This window comes from Heteronotia binoei, chromosome 21, assembly GCF_032191835.1.
Source record: "Heteronotia binoei isolate CCM8104 ecotype False Entrance Well chromosome 21, APGP_CSIRO_Hbin_v1, whole genome shotgun sequence".
Classification (NCBI taxonomy): domain Eukaryota; kingdom Metazoa; phylum Chordata; class Lepidosauria; order Squamata; family Gekkonidae; genus Heteronotia; species Heteronotia binoei.
In genome coordinates, this window is record NC_083243.1 from 78,288,100 (window position 1) to 78,311,114 (window position 23,015).

The 23,015-nt window shown below is 42.6% G+C and overlaps 1 protein-coding gene across 1 annotated transcript; it reads left to right on the forward strand.

Moving 5' to 3' along the window:
- The first annotated feature begins 1,081 nt into the window (after positions 1-1,081).
- Positions 1,082-22,812, forward strand: GCHFR (GTP cyclohydrolase I feedback regulator). The gene is made up of 3 exons (XM_060261353.1): positions 1,082-1,229; positions 6,083-6,177; positions 21,413-22,812. Exons 1-3 carry the CDS (start codon positions 1,194-1,196, stop codon positions 21,591-21,593), a joined length of 312 nt encoding a protein of 103 aa, XP_060117336.1. The 5' UTR covers positions 1,082-1,193; the 3' UTR covers positions 21,594-22,812.
- The last annotated feature ends 203 nt before the right edge of the window (positions 22,813-23,015 follow it).

Consider the following 23,015-nt stretch of genomic DNA (forward strand, 5'->3'; position numbering starts at 1 on the left):
ACCCTAACAAAAGACACGTTGAACAAAGCAGGAGTCATGTGGCACTTTTAAGACCAACCAAGTTTTATTCAGAATGTAAGCTTTCGTGTGCTCTCTAAGCAGACTTCATCAGACGAGGGGATCAGGTATTGTGGGCTGAAATACATGCAGTTTGTTGATTAAGAGAACAAACTGGCTGTGATCACATGGTGAAACAGTATGGCTTGGCCGTTTGGTCTGGATATCCATATTTCCTAGGAAATACATGTCCTTTTGTGATCTACCTAGATTTGCAGGAACACCAACTGGCAGGAAACTGTATTACCTTTTATGGCTATCCGGACCAAATGGCCAAGCCACAGTGTTTCACCATGTGATCACAGCCAGTTTGCCCTCTTAATTAACAAACTACATGTATTTCAACCCACAATACCTGATCCCCTCATCTGATGAAGTGTGCTTAGAGCGCACATGAAAGCTTACGTTCTGAATAAAATTTGGTTGGTCTTAAAGGTACAACTTGACCCCTGCTTTGTTCAACTGCTTCAGACCAACACGGCTGCCCACTTGGATCTATCTATTCTACATAAAAGACATGTTGTTAGTCTTTCGGTGCTAGCGGATTCTTGCTCTTTTCTACTGCCAAAAAAGCGCCGGGCGGTATTTCTTCTGAAACAGAGAGAAGAGATAGACTGCAGGCGGCGAGTTGAAATGCAGCAAGAGGCAAAATTAACACGGTGAGAAATGAATATCTTGTGAATTATGCCAAAGCCCAATCTAGCAGCTAAACTCCTGAACACAGTTTTAAAAACCACAACTTCATCTCAAGAATTCACGGGACTGTCAAAGTATAAGAAGTCCTGAGGCACAACAAAGTTTGAGCTCGGGGACTCCCTTCAGACCAACAAGTTTCGTCAAGGTAAAAGCTAGGCAGTAACTTTACTTCGGGCTATCCCACCGAGCCACAAACAGCGCTAGCCACGCGCGCAAACACTAACCTTACCTGCCCCCCGCGACGCCCTCCCGCCCCTACTGAACCCCCGGACGCCAATTCCACAGGAACACCGCCCTGAAGTAGCGCCATCGTGGATTGGCTGCTCCCGAAGAGGGCGTGGTCCTCGGTTTCAGGATGTCACGTGTGGACTGAGCTGGGAAGGCAGAGTGAGCTGCAACAGCGGCCACCTTGGGGACCCTAGCGGGCGCAGGTTGGAATCATGCCGTATGTCCTCATCAGTACTCAGATCCGCATGGTGAGCAGTGCCAGTCAGGGGAGCGTGGATTCACTAGCCTTGAACGCCAGGAAGGGATGGTGCTGAATATACTGTATGTATGCGTGCCCTAGTGGCTCAGGATGGCTGTTGTCGGAGCGCTGTTTTGGTAGAAAGGGTGCTTGGAAATATTTGGCCCGGTCTCCTAAAGCAAAACCTGCGTACTGTTTTTTTTCGTTGGCATGCATGCCCCCAAATACTTCACGCTGCCTGCTTGGTTCGTACCGAGAGTGGCGGGTTGGGAATTGGGGTTCCTGAAAAACGTTTTAAAATAAAATAGAAAGGACGCTGTGGTTTAAGGATTTTTTTTTTTTTGCGCGTTTAAACACAGCTGGATGTTTCCTGGTTTTCCTTCTTTTTTGGGGATTGCAGAGACAGCTGTGCAACAGCTGAGCTGATGCCTGCCTCAAATTCCATTCTGTGTACTTTAGTATGAACTCAAGTGCATCTCTCAGAGCAGCCAGAAACAGGTGGAAGGTGCTATGCATGTACTTTGGGGAAACAACTGGTGTATTTGGAAGTAAGGTGCAGTTTAAGATTTTCCCTTAGCCTGGCTGGTGTTTCTGTTTTGTTTTCAAGAAACTTCAGCAAAAGGCCAAAATTGCAGGAGGCAGCTATTTCTGTCAAAGGATATGAGAGCCTTCTGGGAGTTCTGTTTAGAGATAGAAGTGTAATATTTGATTGTTGAAAAAGCTTCTCATGTGTCAGCTCATGGTAACAACCCTGCGAGGTTGGACAGTATTCCATATTGCACAGGGGAGGCTTCTGTGGCCTGGTGAGTTTGGCAGAGGTAAGGATGGAGGCAGAGCTTTCCATTTCTAAGCCACTGCCCTCTTTTCAGAATGTGCAGTAGGAGGAGGTTTTCACTGCACTGTGCCCAGATGTGTGAGTCTGTTAGTGTATGTTGAAGAAACCAACAAAGTATACTTAGAGTAGCTTCATCTATTATGGTTTGGATCCCAAGCAAAGTGAGTGGAGGAAGACAACTTCCCTGTCTTCCCACCTATCGCTGCAGCTGTCTGTCTTTCCTCCTCATTGTACTGTTGCAGGTTAGTGGACCTGAAGAAACACTGTGGAGAGCAAAGTGAGAGGCGGGGAGGGAGTCCTGCAAAAAAATGTTGTGCCCCTCCACTGCAGGCAGAAAAGCTGTTCAGTAACAGGAGATGCTGTGCTGAGAGAAAGTCACCTAAGGATCCAAGCCTACAGTTTAGCGTGTACCATAACAAATGTAATATGGCCCACAACACATTTACCCCTAGGTGTAGCATATGAGTGCACATGCTAGGGAGCTGAGAGCAGCAGCAGCTCTCTATCTTGTGTACAGACTTTAGTAAAAGATTGTGGGAAATACCCCTTGTCTATCATATTAAGTGTGAACCATTCCTTAGACAGCAGCCAGATGACTCTTTGAGGGTTGCACCATGTCATGCTTGAAGACCCTGGTTCCTTCAGAATCCATGCACAATGTGTGCCAGGGCTTTAAAAAAAATCATTGTCTGCACCAATGTTCCCTCTGAGCTGTGGAGTCTTGTGAGCAAAAATTCTACTTTGTGAGCTACTGGTATTAAAGTTGTGAATGAGAGATTTGACTATTGCATAAATTAGTTTGCTCTGGGGCCATCCTTCCTGAGCTGGAGTGAAATGTGTGAGCTGGAGGCTAAGAAACCTGTGAGCTAGCTCACACTAACTCAGCCTAGGGAACACTGGTCTACTCTAAGCCTGTGCCAAGACAAGTTGGATTCCACAATCTATATAAATAATTCTAATTAAGCAACTGTTGATATATTTTTGCTTGTTTTACATCATTTCTCTAGTTTGTACAAGTTGTGGGGTTGGACAAGAAACTGAACAGAAGACCCATTTCCTGGCTTGCTGAAATAATACTTATATTTATGTCTGATGTCATAGTGCAGGAGCCCTTGACCTCTTTGAGCCTGTGGGCACCTTTGAAATTCTGACACAGGGAGGTGGGCACAATCACAAAATGACTGCCAAGAGAAGACCACAACTTGTCAGGGAGTGTTATATGTAATTCTTAAAGTAACAACTTGACATTTCAGGCAAAAGCTCTGTTTAACAGGATGCCTTTTTTTGGAGCCAATCAGAAACCCTGCTAAGCAAATGACTCACCTAGCCCCTCTCACTTTCAAAAAGTACTTGCCAGGCACCAGGAAAATTGTTGGTGGGCGCCACGGTGCCCTTGGGCACCATGTTGGGGACCCCCATGATTTGGAGTCAAAAGGTTGGGGGAAAGGCAAATGTGAAAGATAAGATTTGAAAAAAAGCTGAATTCTAAGCCAGGGTATTACTCTCTGCACTTCTTTGGAATTGTAGAATACAGACAGCCCTGTCTTTGATGGCACGTAAGGGTCAAGGCTGTATTGTTTGTTGGCTCATAGCCTCACAGTGCCATTCTAAGCAGTAGTCTCACCCTATAAGTTCATTGACTGTCAGAAATAACTGGCAGATAGGTCTTGCCTTCCCCATCCACAAGATCATAATGTGACCAGGAGACCAAAACCAAGACCTAGTGACTGTGTGTATGATTTTATTGAGTTCTGCAAATCAGCCACAACAGTGCCCTGTGCACACACAATCAGAATCCTGTTACATCACTCAGCCAAATGCTGATCCTCCTTCCAGTATAAGGAGCATTTTCCAGCACAGGAAGGCTCTGCATTTAGTTGCGACAGGATCTAACCCATGCTTTTGAAATGGATTTTTTTTTTGTCAGCTAATGGTCTGAAAATAAGAAAGCTAGCGGCTCTTTTAACATTTTCTTCTATATAATATAATTATGTTCCTGTTCATTGGTTTCTGCAACAACACATGATAGCTGTAGAATAACTATTGACAAAATACAATGGCACACTCACCCACCTGCTTTATATGAGCAGTCAACCTGGATGTGACAAAATCACACATGCTTAGATCTTCTGTATTGTTATTCTTTTTTATGCTGGCACAGGCAGCTAGAGGGGCAAAGAAGTGAAGGAGAAGCCGGCAGCTAGCTCTTGTAGCTGTTTTATATGCCAAGAACAGCATAATTCTGGGCAGACAAAGGCAGGGACTGTACTAATGCATTGCCCTGTAGACACATGACCTTTGAATCTAATGCAGTTTCCACCAGAGGGTCCTGTGCCAGACAGACCTGAGAATCAAGCTTTCCAAGAGGGATGACATAAATGCAAGGTCAGGAAAGAAAAGAAGGCATTGAGAACTGAGCAGTAAACCAAAGAGTAGTGATGGGGGAGAGATCTCAGCAAGGAGAAAATGCCAGTCATGTTGATCAATAGGCCTAGGACAGTGGCACAGAGAACCTAATTGTGCTGAAAATGCTAGCTCCCTTCTGAACAGAAATGGATGCTGTGTGTAATTTATTTTCACTTATTTGGTAAGGATGAGCTGAGTATGAACTGTAGTAAATGTTCCCATCGTGTCTTACACCTCTGGATGATAAGTATTAGATGACATCCTGTTTTAAATAGGGCTGTCACTCAAGATATTTTAATTCAGTAAATGTCAGTGGTTTAATCATTAATAGACTGATTACATGTGTACCAGTTTCTATATTAATAATGCCTAAATTTGTAACAAAACATAACTTTCTCCCAAAAAATGGTATGCCAAATCTGCCAGGAAAGAAAAACAAAACCCTTCTTTTAGGTGCAGCTATGTTGTTCCTGAGACTCGTTACCCTGCAGTCCTTTCAGCTAAGCACAGCAGTATTTTGATCCGTGGGTCAAGAACTGTTGCTTCCTTACAATTGATGAGAGTTCATGTGTTTTACAGTATTTTCTGACTGCAGAGTTAAAGGGTTTTTGAAAGCATCTCAGTGGTTTATAACTCACCCCTCAGCAATCAGACAGGCATTTTTTGTACATTATTTATTATTATTTTATTTATACATGGGAAGGGAGTTGGTAATTGTTTCTTTCAGACTGTGGGTGAGACAGAAATGACTTTTGGTGGTATGGGTAGACAGGTGAGCTAATTAAGTCTGATGTGACCTGCTGATCTTCATGGCAATTAACAGTGCAATCCTAAACAGAGTTTTGTCCACTGAATTCAGTGGGCTTAGAAAGGTTTAATTCTGTTTGGGATTGCACTGGCAGGCTCGTTTTTAAGGCTGCTTCAGCCTCTAGTTTCATAAGGTAATTCAGATCATTTAGGTGTTTTTTAAAAATCCATTACCACATTTCTCCTCAATGATGTTGGGAACAAAGCTTGTTAAGTAATGCAATAGGTTTAGGCAGGGAGGCATGTTGGTCTGAATCAGCAGAACAACGTTTGAGTTCAGTGGCACCTTTAAGACCAGCAAAATTTTATTCAAGGTGTAAGTTTTCATGTGCAAATGCACTCCTTCAGATACAGTGAAACAGAAGTCACCAGCCACTACATATAGGCAGAGGGTGAGGAGTGAGTTGCCAAGATGGGCTAAGTCAAGGCAAGATGAATAAATAATAGATACTTTTGGAATCTGTCTCTGATTCAGCCTGTAGGGGGAGCTCTTCTCTTGGCCTTCCTGAGCCATTCCAGAGATCTGCCTTCCGCCTTTGCTGTGTTCTAAAGGGGTGGTAAATGACTGCATTGGTCTCTCCTGTCCAGGTTAGACAGTGTGGTGCTGTCCAAATGCCCCTTGGAGTAGTCGCCTTTTCATGAAAATATATTGAAAGTTTTTGTGAATTTTCTTCAAGTGAAATGTGTCATTTGTTGTCAATTAAACATTTTTTTTCTTAAGTATTGTATATATTGTGCCTCTTAAATAAACTAAGCAGGTAGAATGAAAGATAATTTGTTTTTTCAGGAACAGAACTGATTTTTTTTCTTTGCAGGAGGTTGGACCCACAATGGTTGGTGATGAGCATTCTGATCCAAACTTGATGCTCTATCTAGGGGCCACTAAAAGAAACATGCTGGGGAACCATTTGTGAGTATATTTGTGGGGATTTTGATTCCCCTTCTTCCATCATTCCATCTTATCACTATTCAGTTTCTCCCCCTTATAACCAACTATGCTTCTCTCTTACTCCTACTGTTTTGACTAATATGCATGCCTTGCAGACAAACCAAAGAGTAATTTTCATGTGCATATTCATCATACCTGCAATAGCCAGTAAATCAGCTATCACAGATCAAACATCCACAGGGCAGACTTCCTATCTTTTGGTGTAATTCCTGTCAAAATACCTTATCTAAGCCCAGGCTAAGAACTTTTGGTAAGGGAGTGTTGCTACTAAACAAAGTTACAGAATACCAGAGAAAGACTGCTCTCACTCTACTTTTGGTAGGTGCAGGGCTGGCTCACCCATTAGGCAAACTAGGTGGTTGCCTAGGGCGCTGGGAGGAGGGGGCACCAAAATAGGCTTCTCCCCTCCTGGTGCCCATGACAACCGCCTAGTTTGCCCGCTTAGTTTGCCCCACCGCCACCTGCCTTTCCTCCCTCCCCAGCACTGCAGTGCAGCTGTGCTCCATCACCCCCCCTCCTCAGAGGCGTGCTGAGCTGCGCTGAGCAGAAGTTGGACCCTACTGGCTTTGATGTGGCCAGCACACCATCTAACACTTTGCTCCCCCTCACTTCCGGTTCCAGGAAGGAGGGAAGCGAAGCCTTCTCTCGCGTGGGCTTCAAAGTGTTAGATGACGCACCAGCTGCATCAAAGCCAGTAGGGTCCAGCATGGCTTGGCACACCTCTGAGGAGGAGGGGGGGGTGATGGAGCATGGCTCCATTGCAGTGCCGGGGAGGGAGGGAAGGCGGATGGCGGGGGGGGGGGGGGAGCCGAGCCTCATGTGTGGGGGGGGGGGCGGCGGCAGAGCATGGTGCTTCGTTGCGGCGCTGCAAGGGCCAGGGGGTAGCTGGAGGGGGCAGCAGACAGGAAGCTGCCTAGGGCGCTGTGCACCATCGGGTCAGCACTGGGTAGGTGCAACCAGTCCTTTCTGTCTATCCCAACAGCTCAGGAGGGAAAGGACAAGTCTCTTAGCTTTTCAGGGAGTTAACAAGAAAAGTCAGCCATTCACAGTAGGACTGCAGACTGAGTTTTCAAATGCAAAAGATTGCCTGGTAGGATGGTCAGTAGTCAAGGTTTATGGGAAAAGCCTTTGAGGTCAGTGAAGGCAAAAATCCACTAGATAAAAAACCATGAAGAGACAAAGTAACAAACTCCATGCTTATCTAGCTTAGCTAGTACAGTAAAGCAAAGTTCCAGGTTAACAGATGTAAATCCAAAGGCTGACACGTTCAGCAGCAAAGTGGCTCTTGTCTACAGAGACACATAGCCCACACAAGCAGCAACCAGGACCGCCCTGAGTCCGCTTGCGGAGAGGGCGGCATATAAGTCGAACGTAATAAATAAATAAATTCAAGATGTATACCAGGAGCAAAGTAACTACTTGGTAGAGAAGTCACTTTGAGCTAAGAAGCTACTGAATGGCAAACACTAACTGACTTTATGGCAAGGGTCTCAAATTGGCTAGAGGCCTGTTTAGCCAACCAGCAACCTGTGAAGTGATGTAACTCTCTGAATGTTGCTAGGCATGTGATATATGGGGTGATTGACCAAGTGGAGAAGAAAAAAACTTTCATTCCCACAGGTGAAAACTATAGCTCCTTCTCTTGGAATGTGTCAATTGACTATTTAGGGTAAGATGGTACTCCCTTCCACTTCACACAGGCATGGCTGCATGTTATCTTACTAGTAGGGTCATGCTAACTCTGGTGTCTAACCATCTCTGGGAATGTATGTATAGGCCTCACTGCAACCTGAACCAAAATTTTTTACACAGACAAAAATTTGCAAAGGAACAATTTCCTTTACAATTCAGTCCCACACTTTTAACCAAAAACTGTGCAATTACCTAGCGTAGAAAAGTGGCATATGTGCATATGAGAAGCAGGCCTTACCTTTCCTTGATTATGTTTGTTGAAGGAATATCCACTCCCCACCGCTATCCATCAAAAGTGATGTGTGAGGATCAGTACTGGAATAAGGCTCTGGACCTTTCATATTTTAAGACCTTTAAAATTTTGAACAAAATTTACCATTTCCCTCCTTCCTTAGTGCAGGCATCCTACAGGTTGAAGGTGAAAAAGGAAGTGAACTTTGCAATCTTCTTGGAGGGTCAGGATTTTAAAACAAGTAATGATGATGTGGTGGCCAGGTAATGGAGAGAGGTAGGGCAGGGTGTATACCACCGGGTACATTACAGGCCAAACAAGGTAAGACAAGAGCATTATATTAGAGAGAGAGAGAGAGAGAGAGACCTTTGCACTGCAGTTGCTGTGCAACCTTGATAACCACTGTGAATCCATATTTTTTTTCCAAATGCTGGGATGACATCTTTGGGTGAAGGAGTAAAAAAAGAATGCAATAGCTTGGGAAGCACATTAGACAGTCATAAATAAATGATTGAGTCAAGGTGGCACTTCCATAGAAAATGACCAGTGAGGAATCCTTACTATGGAATGGAATCTTTGTGATATTTCAGTGACTCATGATAATAGTTTGCACTGGTTGGATGGGAGATGAATAGCAAGCATAATTTAAAATTGCTTTCTAGGGAAGTCTTTTTTGTCTAAATTTAGATAAGAGTTATTTTCAGACCCTAATCCATTCTTCTGAGTGGAATGGCTGATAACAGATTATCTGTTATTTCTCCATACTTTAGCTGGTCTTATTGTACTTTGTTAGAGAAGGTCTTGGGATTTTTGACCCGTGAGATGTATTAAGCATTTTTTAAAAAAATATAGTTTGGGGTTTCCCCACCCAGTACAGGTCCTCACTAGCTTAGCATAACTAGTGAATGGTCTCTATATTTTTCCTGGCCCCTTGACTATACTGTTTGGTTTGCCATACCCTCCTACATAAAATAATCTGCTGTGACTTCGACAAACCGAATATCTGCCTGTGACTCTGTTGCCTCTGAAGAGTTGGGCTCTCAATGGGCTTGTGTTGGAATAAAATGTTAGTCTTTAAGATGTCCAGGACTCCAGTTTATTTTTGCTGCAACAGACTAACATGAATGATCTATTATTTTGTCTCCCATTAGTAGCATCCTCCTCCTCTCTCATATTTGCTCATGGCCTTGGTTTTCCCCGGAACCTTTCCTCTCCTTTGCTCCTCATATTCTGTCTTCTTCCAAATAAAATCTCTTCTCCGTTTACAACACTGTCCAAATCAGTCTCTTTCTGTCCATAGCCGTGGATAGCTCTGGTGCACCCTCTTGTATCACCATGCCCTCACTCCTAAGTCTTTTTTGGCCTTCCTGTGTCACACTTTAGTCCTCTCAATTCTGTCTGGAACTCTGCTGGTGCTAAAATAAGTCACCTCTCTTGTTGTTCAGGCCACGCGATGCCCCCCCTTTTAGCATTACACTGGCTTCTCTTCTTAGCATTATACTGGCTTCCCATCTTCTTTCACATCATCTCCTTCTGTTTAAAACTCTTCTTGGTTTTGCCCCCACCTTATATTTCTGCCCTTATCCCTTCTCAGGGTGTTTTCTCATCTAACAGTGCAATTTGAAGCAGAGTTACACCCTTCTAAGTCCATTTGTCGAAGGGTGTAGATAGATGGGTGTAATTCTTCTATGTAAGATGGCACAGTTAGCTATCTGCCTAAGATTCAAATGATACATCTTAGTCACACATGTAGCTTTTTCCTCCAAGCTTTTCACTTTCTTCAGCTAAAGATGCTTCCCCAGGATACAGTCTACAGGGGGAAACTGGGTGGGGCATTTTAATCCTTTCTTCTGCATCGTTTTTCCTCACTCAAAATGCCCCAACGACTAAGTATCACAGGAAGGGGAGGTGACCATGGAGGCTGCAACTCCAAACAGGACTACAGCTGCTAAGTGGTAGTGGAACTGAATGGGCTTGCAGGATGATGACATCACCTGCTGGCAACTGAATCCATGACACGTTCAGCATCTGTGCGCCTGCATAGAGCTGTTGCCATGACTCCAGCAGCTTTGTCGCCTCCTCCTGATGCATGTTGGTAAGGGCATCACTTCACCCACCATCTTCAGCAGTGCTCAGTCATGGTTGCTGGGATATTTTTGTCTGATACACTCTGCAAGCTGATGCTGTTAGAAGCTGCCTTTTCCCCTCCAAAACTTTCCTCATTAAGTAGTCTCGATTCAAGTATATGATATCACACAGTGTTCTTAATTAGGCACATTTTTTCCATCCTTTGGTTTTTAATTGTCACTGTTTCTAAGCAGGAAAAGAAATAATGTATTATACTGCATGACTGAATTCTGAAATTTGATGGGAAGCATCAAAATATCTTAAGATTTGCAAAATAAAAAACAGACAACTGGTTCCTTATCTCTCCTTCCAGGATTTGGCTACAGTGACCCATGCAATGGTCACTTCCAGATTAGATTACTGTAACTTTTTTTACATGGGTTTATCCTTGAATCTGATCCAGAAACTCCAGCTAGTGCAAAATGTGGTAGTGTGCCTGCTGATTGCAACATCTGTGTGGGCATGCATCAAGCCAATGCTACACCAATTGCACTGTCTACCAATCAAGTACTGGATCTGTTTCAGGGTGATGGTATTAACCTTTAAAGCCCTGAGCAGCCTGGGACCAACATATCTAAGGAACCATTTCTTCCCGTATGTTCCTCAGAGAGCCTTACGCTCTGCTGACAAACATCTGCTGGCTGTCCCTGGCTTGAAGGCCATCCACTTAGCCTCAACCAGAGTCAGGGCCTTTTCCATCCTGGCTCCTTCCTGGTGGAATATGCTCCTGCTGGGGGGTTAAGGCCCTGCGAGTCTTACTGCAGTTTTGCACAGCCTGTAAAATGGAGCTGTTCCACCAGGCCTTTGGTTGAGGCAGCAGACCCCAATCATCTGGCTTCCCTTGCTGAAAACTGTCCTATTACATCTGCCCATGCAAAAATATCTTGCTATCTTTCTGTTATGACTCTTGCTTGTTATCTAATAGCACTGCTGGAATTCTTATAAATAATGTATGTTTTGCCATCTTTTAAAATGCTGTTAAGTGATTTATTGTAATAATTGTTTTTTTTAACATTTATGTAGTAGTAGTAGTATCAGTAGTATCAACCTTTAATGGCATATATGTAAAATTTCCTGTTGTTACCCACCCTGAGCCCACTTGGGGGAGGGTGGGATATAAATCTAACAAAATAAATAAAATATCTAACCATGCTGTAAATGCCTTCAAGGTTTGCAGACTATTGACTAGGTAGAGAAAGCTCAGTTGCTCACATTCCTAGCAGATAATAATAATAATAATAATAATAATAATAATAATAATAATAATAACAACAACTTTATTTTTATATCCCGCCCTCCCCCGCCAAAGGCGGGCTCAGGGCGGCTCACAGACATGTGAGGCTTGTGTGCCTGGACTCCCAACAAGGAATTATTTCTGGGCTTGTTAGCAGAAATTTCACTTACCCTGTCAACAGCACTTGCACTTCTTTCTGGCTGATGTGTCTGTAAACATTTCATTTACTGTCCACCCCCATTTTACAGGGATGGGAGGTGTAGGGAGTGTTTTATTTCTTCTTACTGTGGAGAGAAACTATTAAATCCCCTCCCTTGGCAATTGAACAAGAGGAGGACAGGAGCAGGTAACAAAACAGCTGCTCTGAAATGCAGGAAGTTAACCGGGCCTTCTGTAGGCATGAAGTTCTGCATTGCAGTGTAATTAGCAAAAAGGAACAGGTTCAGAGACCAAAGTTAAGATAACACAACTGAAGGAGGCCCTTTTCATATAATGAATGTATCATAAAATGCAAACTTAGTCTTCAGGAAAAATTGAGCTGCACATACGGATTCCTTTTGTTTGCAGTGACGACGCCCTTTAGGTTGTAAAAGCAATCTAATACCTCTTTGATCTACCTGCTCAAGATTATCTGTGTTGATCTTTATTACCAAGCTCCGGGTGCATCTAGTGCTCAAGAAGATAATTGCTTAGGAAAACTTTTGCTTTGTTACTAAAATTGTTTCATTTAGTCTTGAATATGCCACCAGTCTTTCACTGTAAGCCTGAAAATCTTCAACCGTAATAAAGTTTTTAAATAGCCTCAGAAACTGCAAGTTACAATTTTTCTTAATGCAACTATAAAGAATGTTCAAAGAATTTCACCAGTCCTTAAGAATTTTGGAGTCAAGTTAGCGAGTATTATTTATAAATGTAGTGCCTTTCTAAATAGTTATGCCTCTGGTTGCTAACTGACCTGGAAAAAAAAGTCCTGCCCCTTTAATAGAGGCTTACATGGATGTTTATTTACCAGTGATATAATTTACCTCCATGCTATGAAGAGCTTTACCTGCCCATTTCCCATACATTAAGCCTTTTTTTAAAAGTAGAGGACACTTTCCCCCTAGATGGTTGGCAACCCTTTCCCCTGAGAAATGTGGAATTGTTATTTTTTAAAAATATATAAAACAGTTATGTGATTAAAACATCATTAGCATTACCTCCTTTCAGGTGTGAGATATGGACTGACAGAAAATGTCTGAAGCTGTGCAGTAGGATCACAATTGAACTGCATTTCAACCATTAGCTGATAGCTTCTTGCAGTACCTTCCTAAGCATAGTAGCACCCTTAACATCAATGGATTTAGAAGGGTGTAATTCTACTTTGGATGGCACTGTTTGTTACCTGGCTGTACTACCTCTCAGAAGTGCTAAGAGGAAGAAGAATCCCATTTGACTCTGATGTTACACAGTCTGTTCCAGTAATGATAGTTCAGATTCCAGATTCATTTTCAATTACATACTAAGAAAGGAACGGATTGTCCAGGAATGCCCTGTTCTGGCAGTGGCATGTTTCAGCTCATCATCTTGAGGACCAGCTGCTTTGTTAGGGAAAACTGGGATACTGGTTTCACATAAACTGAAGGGGAAATCTGGTGTGTGCATGGCTTTTTTTGAGCAGGAATGCGGTTCCAGCTGGATTGGCAACAGGAGCTGTGGCCTAATATGCAAATGCGTTCCTGCTGAGCTTTTTCTACATAAAAAGCCCTGGGTCTTTTGTACTGACCATTACTGGGAGGTAGTGAGATGGAGGGCAAGATGAGCAGCACTGTGATGGCATGTGGTTGCTGAATGTCTAGCAGCACCATGTGTGGCCAGAGATGTTCTTGACCTGTGAGTATCATGCCATGCTACTTGGTTTATGAAATGGTGTATTACATGAGCTGTGCTGCATGTTAGTAGTGGTCATGCCAACTCATAACATGTACAGATGAAGTCTCACCATTGGTCCATCTAGCCCATGCCTGCATTGCCCAGCAGTAGTTCTCTGAGATCTGAAGCAGGGTCTTTCCTGACCCTGCCTCCTGCTAATCTTTTGACCTTAAGATTTTTTCACCCTCCCCTTATCTTGTTGTTTGCTGAGCAGCCCCTTTTTCCTTTTCTTTGTTTTTCTCTCTAGCTGTCCCATCTAGGCCCTTGAATGTATTTTTAAAAATGCTGACCTAGCCTAGGGAACTGAAGGGAGAGACTAAAATCATTCTTATGTTCTGGTTTGAAAATGGCACACAAGAGGCTGATGGTAGTTCAAAAATAAAACATTTTATTAATTTTGAAAGGAAATGGTCAGGTATGAATAAAGTATAGGACTTAAGAGGTGAACAGATAACAGGAATGCTGTAACTGTATACAAATGAATGCCAGATAATTTGTCACAAACAAGTAACTTTCAGACTGGCCTTTAAAACTTGAGAGAGATTTCTTGGTAGTCTCTGCTTAAATACACAAGCATAAGCTTCTTTGTCTTTCAGACACTTAGGCTGGTGAAGGCAGGAACATCCAAACAAGTTCCAGTTTCCTTCCTTATCCACTAACTAGGGATCACTCCCTTCTTTTAGGACTTATTTCCCTCAGACTTGTTAGGGATGGGCTAAGTTTCTCACTTCCCTAACTTATGATCCTCTCTTTCAGACTGGAAAGGGATCACACACCCCTTTCTAGCAGCTGTTTCCCTCAGGCTTGAATGGGAATCCTTCTTGATCCTCTCATTCCCTTAGCCTTCTGTCCAGGTTAACTATCAGTTCCTAACTGTCACTCCTAACTCCCAACTGACACACTCAACTGGAGAATTTCATTTTAATTCCCTGTCATTCAGAGTTCTCAGACCAGGTTACAGCATTAACCATTTACTGTTTGTCACAGACCTCCTTCTAGTTCTGTGGTGCCTTAGGGAAAAGAAAGAGCCAGACCAGTGCAGGGTTACTAACCTCAAGGTGGGACATGGAGTTCTCCCAGTTCTCATCTCTGGATTACAACTCTCCTGAAGGAACTGGCAGCTTTATACAGTGGTCTCTATGGTATTACATTATCACTGAGCTCTCTGCCCTTCTCAAACTGCTCTTCCTGGACACTGCCCCCAAATCTCAAGGAATTTCCCAATTTGAAGTTGGTAACTCTAGGCTAGTGAGTTTGGGAAGAGAGATTATCCTTTACTGTAGGGGCTGCCACTTGCTGACCTTTGTTTTTTAAAATGAGAGCTAGTTCCAAATAATGAAATATATCCCAAGCTGCTCCCTACCCCAACCCTGGTATGTTACTAAGCTTTTGTTATTTCCAAGAACCAGAACATGGTCTAGGAAGAAAACCAGAAAGTAAGCTTTCAGATAAGCAGCACAAAGAGAAATCCTGTGAATTAAAAGCTTATTATTATTTTAAATCAAGCCTAGACCAGATCTTATTAAGACCTTGCTTTGGATCTTCTAAGGGGTACATGAGCTACTCAGCATCTGGCAACCTTCTGGAACCTTTGGAAAATTCCTGCTTTATTGAGTTGGCTAAAGTAAGAAGGAACATTTTAGTAGCAGAGTTACAGTTGAGAATCAATCTGGAGCCTTAATTTTATAATCTGTTATATTCCTAAATTGTTTATTACTTATTTGGCTTCTTCATTACACAGTGGGTATGTTTAAGTGCTTCTGTATATGACCCCTCCCCCCCAACTGCAGGTCTGGGGCAGAGGAAGCTTCTGCACAGAAGATCTCATAACCTAGCTCAGCCTCGGTCTCTTATTTCCAGTGGGCATGATAGCTCCATTTCTTAACCTTGTGGTTAACCACCTATCTCTCACAGTAGCTAAGAGGTCAAACCATTGTGTTTTACTCTATGATGTTACTCTTACTTTAAACTAATGACAGCTTAAATTGCAAATTCATTTTCATTACGTGCTGAAAAAGGATCACATTGGAGAGTAATGCCCTGTTCTGCAAGTGATACATTTCTGTTCATAACCTTAAAGACCAACTGCTCGGTAATTAAACTCTATTAATTCATGAAGATAGTTTCAGAGAGTAAACTATTGGTCTGCTGAAGAACAGTTAGATTTGAGTCCAGGAACACTTAAGACCAACAGAAGTTTCTGGCTATAAGCTTTCAAGAGTCAAAGCTCAGGAACTCCAGTCACCCTTCCCTCCCCCCCTCCCCGCCAAAAAAAATCAAGTAAAGATGATCTGTTTCTTATATCAGTTAGGTTTCCACTGGAAGAACATCAGTGTAATTGTAAGAGGTTTTAAACCCTGAGTTTTAAGAAATTGCAGGGGTGAATTTTATATTGAATGTGCTTTGCCAGGGGCAAACACCTGGATTAGCCTGATTTTTTTTTAATTATCACAGAACTGAGTTTTTGGCAGTATTCCAATACTCTACAGAGTATGATAAAGCCTAAAGTTCCACAATGAAGAATGAAATAACGGCAAAAAATGTGGAAAAATATCGAAAGAATCCTGAAAACACTTAACACTTCAACAATGTATATTCAATAGAAATTCAGCACTGTTACAATACAATTCGTTATACTTCTACAAAAGTTCATTCTATTCTACAAAAATTCATACAATGCTAATACAATGTGCAAAGACAGAATTAAAGTTCATACTAAGACTCTCAACTTGTGTGTGTCAATTTCTTGACTTTAAAGTGCTCATAGACATTCACCCGACTCTGCGGGAAGAATAAAATGCTAGTTCAGTCCGAATTTTGAATGCAGACAATTTAAATTCTGGAAATTCCTTCAATCTTGCATTTGTTAAATTGAAACTTTCATCAATTATGAAATTGTTGAAAATAGTGGGTCAAAATAAGCCTCGACAGTAAAGCTGCCTGTGATACTGTTTCAGATTCCTTTGTCTAAGAGACTGTTCCCACATTCCATCATCCAACGAAATGTTTCTTACAGCACTAGCTCTGGAGAAAACTCTCCACATTTTTTGCTGTTCCACATTTTTTGCTGTTATTTCATTCAGTATTCCAATACTGTCTGGAAATACTGTCTGATTTTCTACAGAAGGTAAATATTAATCTCTTATTCATTACTTCAGATGATAAACTTTGCTGCACATTGTATCTGCATGCGGCTTATGGAGGTTGTACTTCATGATCTTGAAGATAGCATAGGTCTGTAGAGATGGTGTAGTGCAGGGGTTCCCAATGTGGTGCCCGCTAACACCTTTCCAGGCACCTGCCAACTGTTTTTAGAAAGTCAATGAGACCAGGTAGGGCTTTTGCCCCCACAGGGCTTCTGATTGCCTATTAGAGATTTGATTGGCCGTACAGATTTTTAAAAAACATTGTTTGGGCAGTAGTTGCCACCATAGCACTAGGGTGCTCACAATGTGACTGGAAGTAAGATGTGGCAGCCGTTTTGTGGCTGGCTATACCTCCTGCAGAAGCTATTTTGTGGCAGCCATTTGTGACTGCATGCACCACACTGTGTCAGTATTCCAAAAAGCTTGGGGACCCCTGGTGTAATCATATTGCATGGAGATCTCCCCCTCCCCAGCATAATCACAAAGGCATTTTGAACACATGCACATGAAGCTGCTTTATGCTGGATGAGGCTTGTCAAGGTCAGTATTATCTACTCTGACACTGGCTTTCCAGGGTCTTAGGAGGAGTTCTTTCACATCTGTAGCCACAGAACTCTAGGACAGGAAGTTGTCAGATAGTAGAGCAAAGGACAAAGTTTCAAAGGTTGGATTATGCTGGCCCCGAAGGTAAAGGCAGAAAGGGAGCAGATGAAGCCAAAACCAGAGGGCGTACTGCAAATCTCACAAAGACTGGTGTGGCAGGTGTGGCCAGAGACCAGTAATGTGAAGTAGTTTTGAATGGCTGTAGCAGCCTCTAATGGGGGACATGGCATTCCTTAGAGTTACACGAGGCATGGGATCCAAGGGAGAGTGGCCTAAAACCTGGGGGGGGTGGGGTCTGGATGTTAGGGAGGGCAAGGGCAAACCTCGGATGGACAAGGGAAGGAGAAGGATGGCAGTGAAGGAACTCCCTGCTGAGGACAACTGAAGGAGGAAGCAAGGGAATAGGGTGAAGGGAAAGGCAATTTGTACATGGCCAGTGCTAATAAAAGCTTTAACTCTGCACTTGTGGTGTCCAGGCAAGTCTGTGCAGGAACCATGGGCTACCACTCCATCCCAAGTTTGCTGGGCGCCTTCCTACTGTAGGGTCCCCAGGTGCCAGTGAGCCTGCATACGGTATCACTTCCTACCTGATCCTTCTAACTGGAACTGGCAGAGGTTGAATCTGGGACCTTCTGTATACAAAGCAGGTGCTCTGTCACTGAGCCATGGCCTTTCTCCCCAAAGGCAGTGTGGTCAAACTCAATAAGGAACTCCAGTTCCTGTTTCCTGTGCTATCTATCTTAGGAGAAGAATGAAAAAGCCACAAGACTGGGAGCACAGCTGCTTAAGTACAAATGTTATCACACATGCTTGGCAAATTACATCATTAACATGTCCTGTTTTTGTTGTTCACTGATACCAAAGAATCTTTGTTAGACTTTTGAGCTGGATCCAGTGAAAAACTTATAGAGTTTTGTTCACAAGGACCCCCTCCCCCAGGTGTCATAAAGGTTTTTTGGAGACAGGCTGCTGAGGAAAGGGAAGGTGGGAAAATAACTGTTTTGTCACCTTCCTCTATGGACTTTTCCCCCAATGAAGCCAATCCTTTGACTTAGCCCTATTAAGACCAAACTTCACACTATGTAGAAGATTCATTGCTTGATTGCCAGCCTTTCCCCGCCTTCAAATTGAAATGCAGCCATAGAGAACATACCATAAGAGAAGCCATGTTGGATCATTCCAGTGGCCCATCCAGTCCAGCACTCTGTGTCACACAGTGGGCAAAACCCAGGTGCCATCAGGAGATCCACCAGCAGGACCAGAACTTGATAAGCCCTCCCAATGTTGCCCCCTAAGCACTAAGAATACAGAGCATCACTGCCCCAGACAGTGTTCCATCTATACCCTGTGGCTAATAGCCACCCATGAACCTCTGCTCCATGTGTTTCTATATTTCATGTTTGTTCTGTTGCTTCAGACCAAAATGGCTGCACCTGGCTCTCTCTGCTCCATATGTTCATCCAGTCCTCTCTTTGAGATGTCTATGCTTGTAGCTGCCAACACTTCCTGTGAATTACACGTTAAATTACTCTTTGGGTGAAGAAATACTGCTAATTAATTTAATTGAGTACCCATGAGTTCTGGTATTATGAGAAAGGGAGAAAAGCACTTCTGTCTTCTCTATCCCATGCATAATTTTGTAAACCACTATCATATCACCCCTCAATTATAATTTCTCCAAGCTAAAGAGCCTTAATCTCTAACCTTTCTTCCTAGGGAAGGTGTTCCATTCCCTTAATCATTTTAGTTGCTCTTTTCTGTACCTTTTCCAGTACTATATCTTAACCAGAACAGTATACAGTATTCCAAATGAAGCTGCACCATTGTGATGGTGGCTGATTTGTTTTCACTCCCCTTCCTAATACTCCCCAATACAGCATTTGCCTTTTCTTTTGTAGTTGCACACAGAGTTGACATCTTCAGTGAGTTATCTACTGTGAATCCAAGATCTCTATCCTGTGACCCCCCCCCCCACCGCCCCCCGTTTGGACTTCATCAACATATATTGATATCTAGGATTTTTGTCTCTAATGTGTATTACTTCACACTTCCCCATGCCAAACTTCATTTGCTATGTTGATGCCCACTCACCATCCTTGGCAGATCCCTCTGGAGCTCCTCTCAGTCAACCCTGGTTCTCACCACTCTGAACAACTTAGTGCCATCTGCAAACTTAGCCATTTCACTGCTTACTTCCAACTCCAAATCATTAATGAACCAGCTGGAATCATTAATGAACAAGTACTCCACTGCTTATCACCTTCCACTCTGAAAATTGCTCATTTACACGCACTCTGTTTCCTGTTAATTAACCAATTTTTAATCTGCAAGAAGACTGCAAGCAGTATCATCCTCTAACCTTTGATCTGGTTTGATTTGATAAGAAACTCCCAAGTTAAGCTTCCTTTTGGGCCCAATGTTTCCACCCATAACATTTCTGTAAGTGAGTCTACTTCACTCAGTCTCAGTTTTACTGGACTGTATACCTTCTTTGACATACAGAGAGACTCCACCTCCAACCTTTCTCTCCCTATCCTTCTGATATAATATATATCCAGGAATCACTGTATCCTACTGGTTATCCTCATCCCATCAAGTTTCTGAAATGCCCACAGCAGGGCTGGATTAACAATTAGGCCAACTAGTCACTGGCCTATGCCCCCCCATACCTTTAGGGGCTTTCCCCCCAGTTTTCCCCTGCTTGCAGCTCTCCCAGTCTGCCTGCACAGCCAGCAACTGAGCTGCTGTTTGCCTGACTTGCCTGTTGCAGCTGCTACTGCCGTCATTGCCAAGTTTGCCTCTCTCTGCCTCTCCCACAGTTTTGTCAAAGGGGCTTTTGAGAAGGTGCCTGCAGGCTGCAGTGGGGGTCATGGGCAGAGGGGCGGGCACCCTGACTCAGTGATAATTTGGGGCCCCAAGATTTTGACTGCCTGGAGACCTCCACAGCGTTTAATCTGGCACTGGCTAGTGTCTGTGTTCACCTTTTACACTAAGCATCCCAACTCCCCTTTTACCTCAGACACTTCTAGTATTTGCATATAAGCATCTATCATTCCCCAGACATGTTAGATCTGCAATCTTCCTCCTGTGGCCTCTAGACATTTTCAGGCAGTCAGTATTGTTTGTCATCCTCTTGGTGGCCAGTCCTAAACCACTTCCCCCTAGAACAGTAACAGCTACCCATTCATCTCTTAGAGATGAGTGAATGTATTCATGACAGCAGCAGTGTATGCATATATGTTCAACACTTCCAATATGTTATGTTTTCATGACCAATACACACACAAAAGAAGACACTTTATCTCTTAGCATTGCTGCCTTGAAGAATTTAGTAGCTTCTGCAGCTGCATCCCAGTTGAGCAGGAAGGTGGAGTTCTAATCATGGATTTCCTGTATTATGCATAGGTTGTCCTTTAGTTGTCATCCACAACTAACCTAATGTACACACAGCTGTATAAAAGACTAATGCTGGTCTTTTCACCCCTTTACAAACTGACCATATGATTTCAACCTGAGTTTGTGTCAGTTGTCATCCACAACTAACTTTATGTAAGTGTAACTGCATTAGTGCACATACTTCTTGCTTAGACTTTGCCTTCCTCTCTTTCCATTGTTGAAATTTACATTATAAGTTGTGGGGAGGATTTTTTTTTAAATTGTTCTTGCCTACAGTACTGCATAAAGCACCATGGTGCTGTGTTGGTAATAAGGATGATGAAACATGTCAAATGTGGACAATTAAATATCAAGATCGCTTGCACTTCTTTTCTAAAGATGAAAAGAGCATGGTATTTGGTTTCCTCAATAAATACAGTAATAACTGTTCATCTGCAAGGCCATATTCTCATTGTTAAAGCGCTAGCTTTTAAAAATGTAACTGAAGTGTTCATTTCAAAACACCACAAAATCCCAAACACTAGTGCTGGCTTTTTAACCCTTTGCAAAACAGACCATGTGACTCAATTAACAGCTGATTTTGTGTCCCGTCTAAAGCCTTGAAAATTTGGAATGGTAAAAATTCTACCTGGGCATAGGTAGGTTAGTATTACTCTTAATAACCCAGATCCATATAGCCAAGGCTGTTTACAATGCCTCTTTTCAGTTACTTTCTAATGTTCATAGCTTGAGTTGTTAGAACCTAAGGATGTCCCACAATCTGAATATGTTTCCTGTCATTGTGGCACTTGAGGTTCTTTTTGAGTTGTTTGTAGAACTTGCTCTTCTCACCTTTCTACATCTTGCTTACAACAGCTGGGAGTACTACGTTAATGATGCCCCCCGGATTGTCTTGGACAAGCTGGAGAAGCAAGGCTATCGAGTCATCAGCATGACAGGAGTGGGGCAGACACTGGTGTGGTGTCTCCACAAAGAAAGTACAGAGAATTCCAACATTCTTCCTGGCCAAGACATTGCTGTAAATCTCCCAGCATAAGACTGGCCTTGTTTCTCTGATGAGTGGTTATATGTTGTTTTCAGACATCATGAAGTAAAATCTAGTCAACATTCTACATTGTGAAAAATAGCCACTGGTACTACAAGCTCACTAAGGGAGGAATGGTGCTCCAGTTAGCTTCAAGGATTGGGAGACCAAAACTTTTCTAGAAAGGTGAATCCCTCTTGAGTATTAATTTGAATCCAATTGAGAACTGCTACTACTGAAATGTTTATCTTCTCTATTTGTTACTGTTGAACAAAATCACCCTGGCACATAGTTTGCTGCTTAAGTAACAGTTTTAAGCTGGAAAGGGCAAGCAAAATTAATTATAAGATGACCAAACCATTTCTGGGTAAGGAAAAAAATAGACTGCCACAAAGCAACACAGTTACTATTAAACACAGTGCTTTTTTTCTTGAAAGCAGACTAAACTTTTGCAATTCAAGTATGAATGTAGTTGGAGTTATGCAACTATGATGCGCCTTTTGAACCATCCACTGACAAGTATATTGCAAATATTTCACCGTGAGTTTTGTACCAGTTGCCTTTTCATTGCTGGGATTACTTAGAAAACTGTGCATACCAAATCATATTACCAAATACCAAGTCAGTGGTAATAATAGAAAAGACATCATCTACAACTTAATTTTCTGTGAAGAACCACTGGAACAAGCAGTTTAACTGATAAGAATAAAGAAATAACCCCTAAGAAATAAAGATTGGCAAAAGCAAAGTCTGCAGAAGTGGTGCACAAGTACCCTTGAAAACGGGGAAATTGCTAGAGTGCCAGAGAGCAGATCAAGATGGCTCTGTGCAGCCTTCTGTCTGCTTCAGAAAGCTGTACAGACATGAGAGTTCCCCATGGCATTAATGCTGTAGTGCTAAATCAGAAGTGTCACAAAGGTTCCTTTTGTTCAAAAGGGTACATTTGAGTCAACAATCAAAACTGCAGAGATTGTGGTAAAGACTGCACAACAGACACTGATATGTGGCTGAGTTCCTTCTGTGGCATGAATTTCCACAGTACTAGCTATTGTATGTCTGTAAGCAACAGGCTTTGGAAGTACAGGAAATGCACTGTTGAACCCTTTTGCAAAAACTTGTGAATATGCTGGAAGCTTTATTCAGAAACCATATTTTATTGTTGAACTCTTAACATAACATGCCTAGGCCAGAAATGAAAACTTTGTTAATAAATGCTGCATTTAAACCTTTATTTGTGAAGCTTTCTTTATTTCACAAAGTCCATTCCTGAATACTACTTGAAATTCTCTCTCACAGGAGTTTAGCAATGGAAATCTATCACCTTTATATGAAAGGTGTTAATATGAAAAAATTAAAAATGAATGGGGAGGGATGGTGGCTCAGTGGTAGAGCATCTGTTTGGTAAGCAGAAGGTCCAAGGTTCAATCTCCAACT

What these genes read in the sequence shown, in the direction of transcription:
- GCHFR (XM_060261353.1), top strand. Translation starts at nt 1,194, where the DNA reads ATGCCGTATGTCCTCATCAGTACTCAGATCCGCATG. An exon ending in TCAGTACTCAGATCCGCATG is followed by an intron (nt 1,230 to 6,082) that starts GTGAGCAGTGCC and finishes TTTTCTTTGCAG; the next exon opens with GAGGTTGGACCCACAATGGT. An exon ending in AACATGCTGGGGAACCATTT is followed by an intron (nt 6,178 to 21,412) that starts GTGAGTATATTT and finishes TGCTTACAACAG; the next exon opens with CTGGGAGTACTACGTTAATG.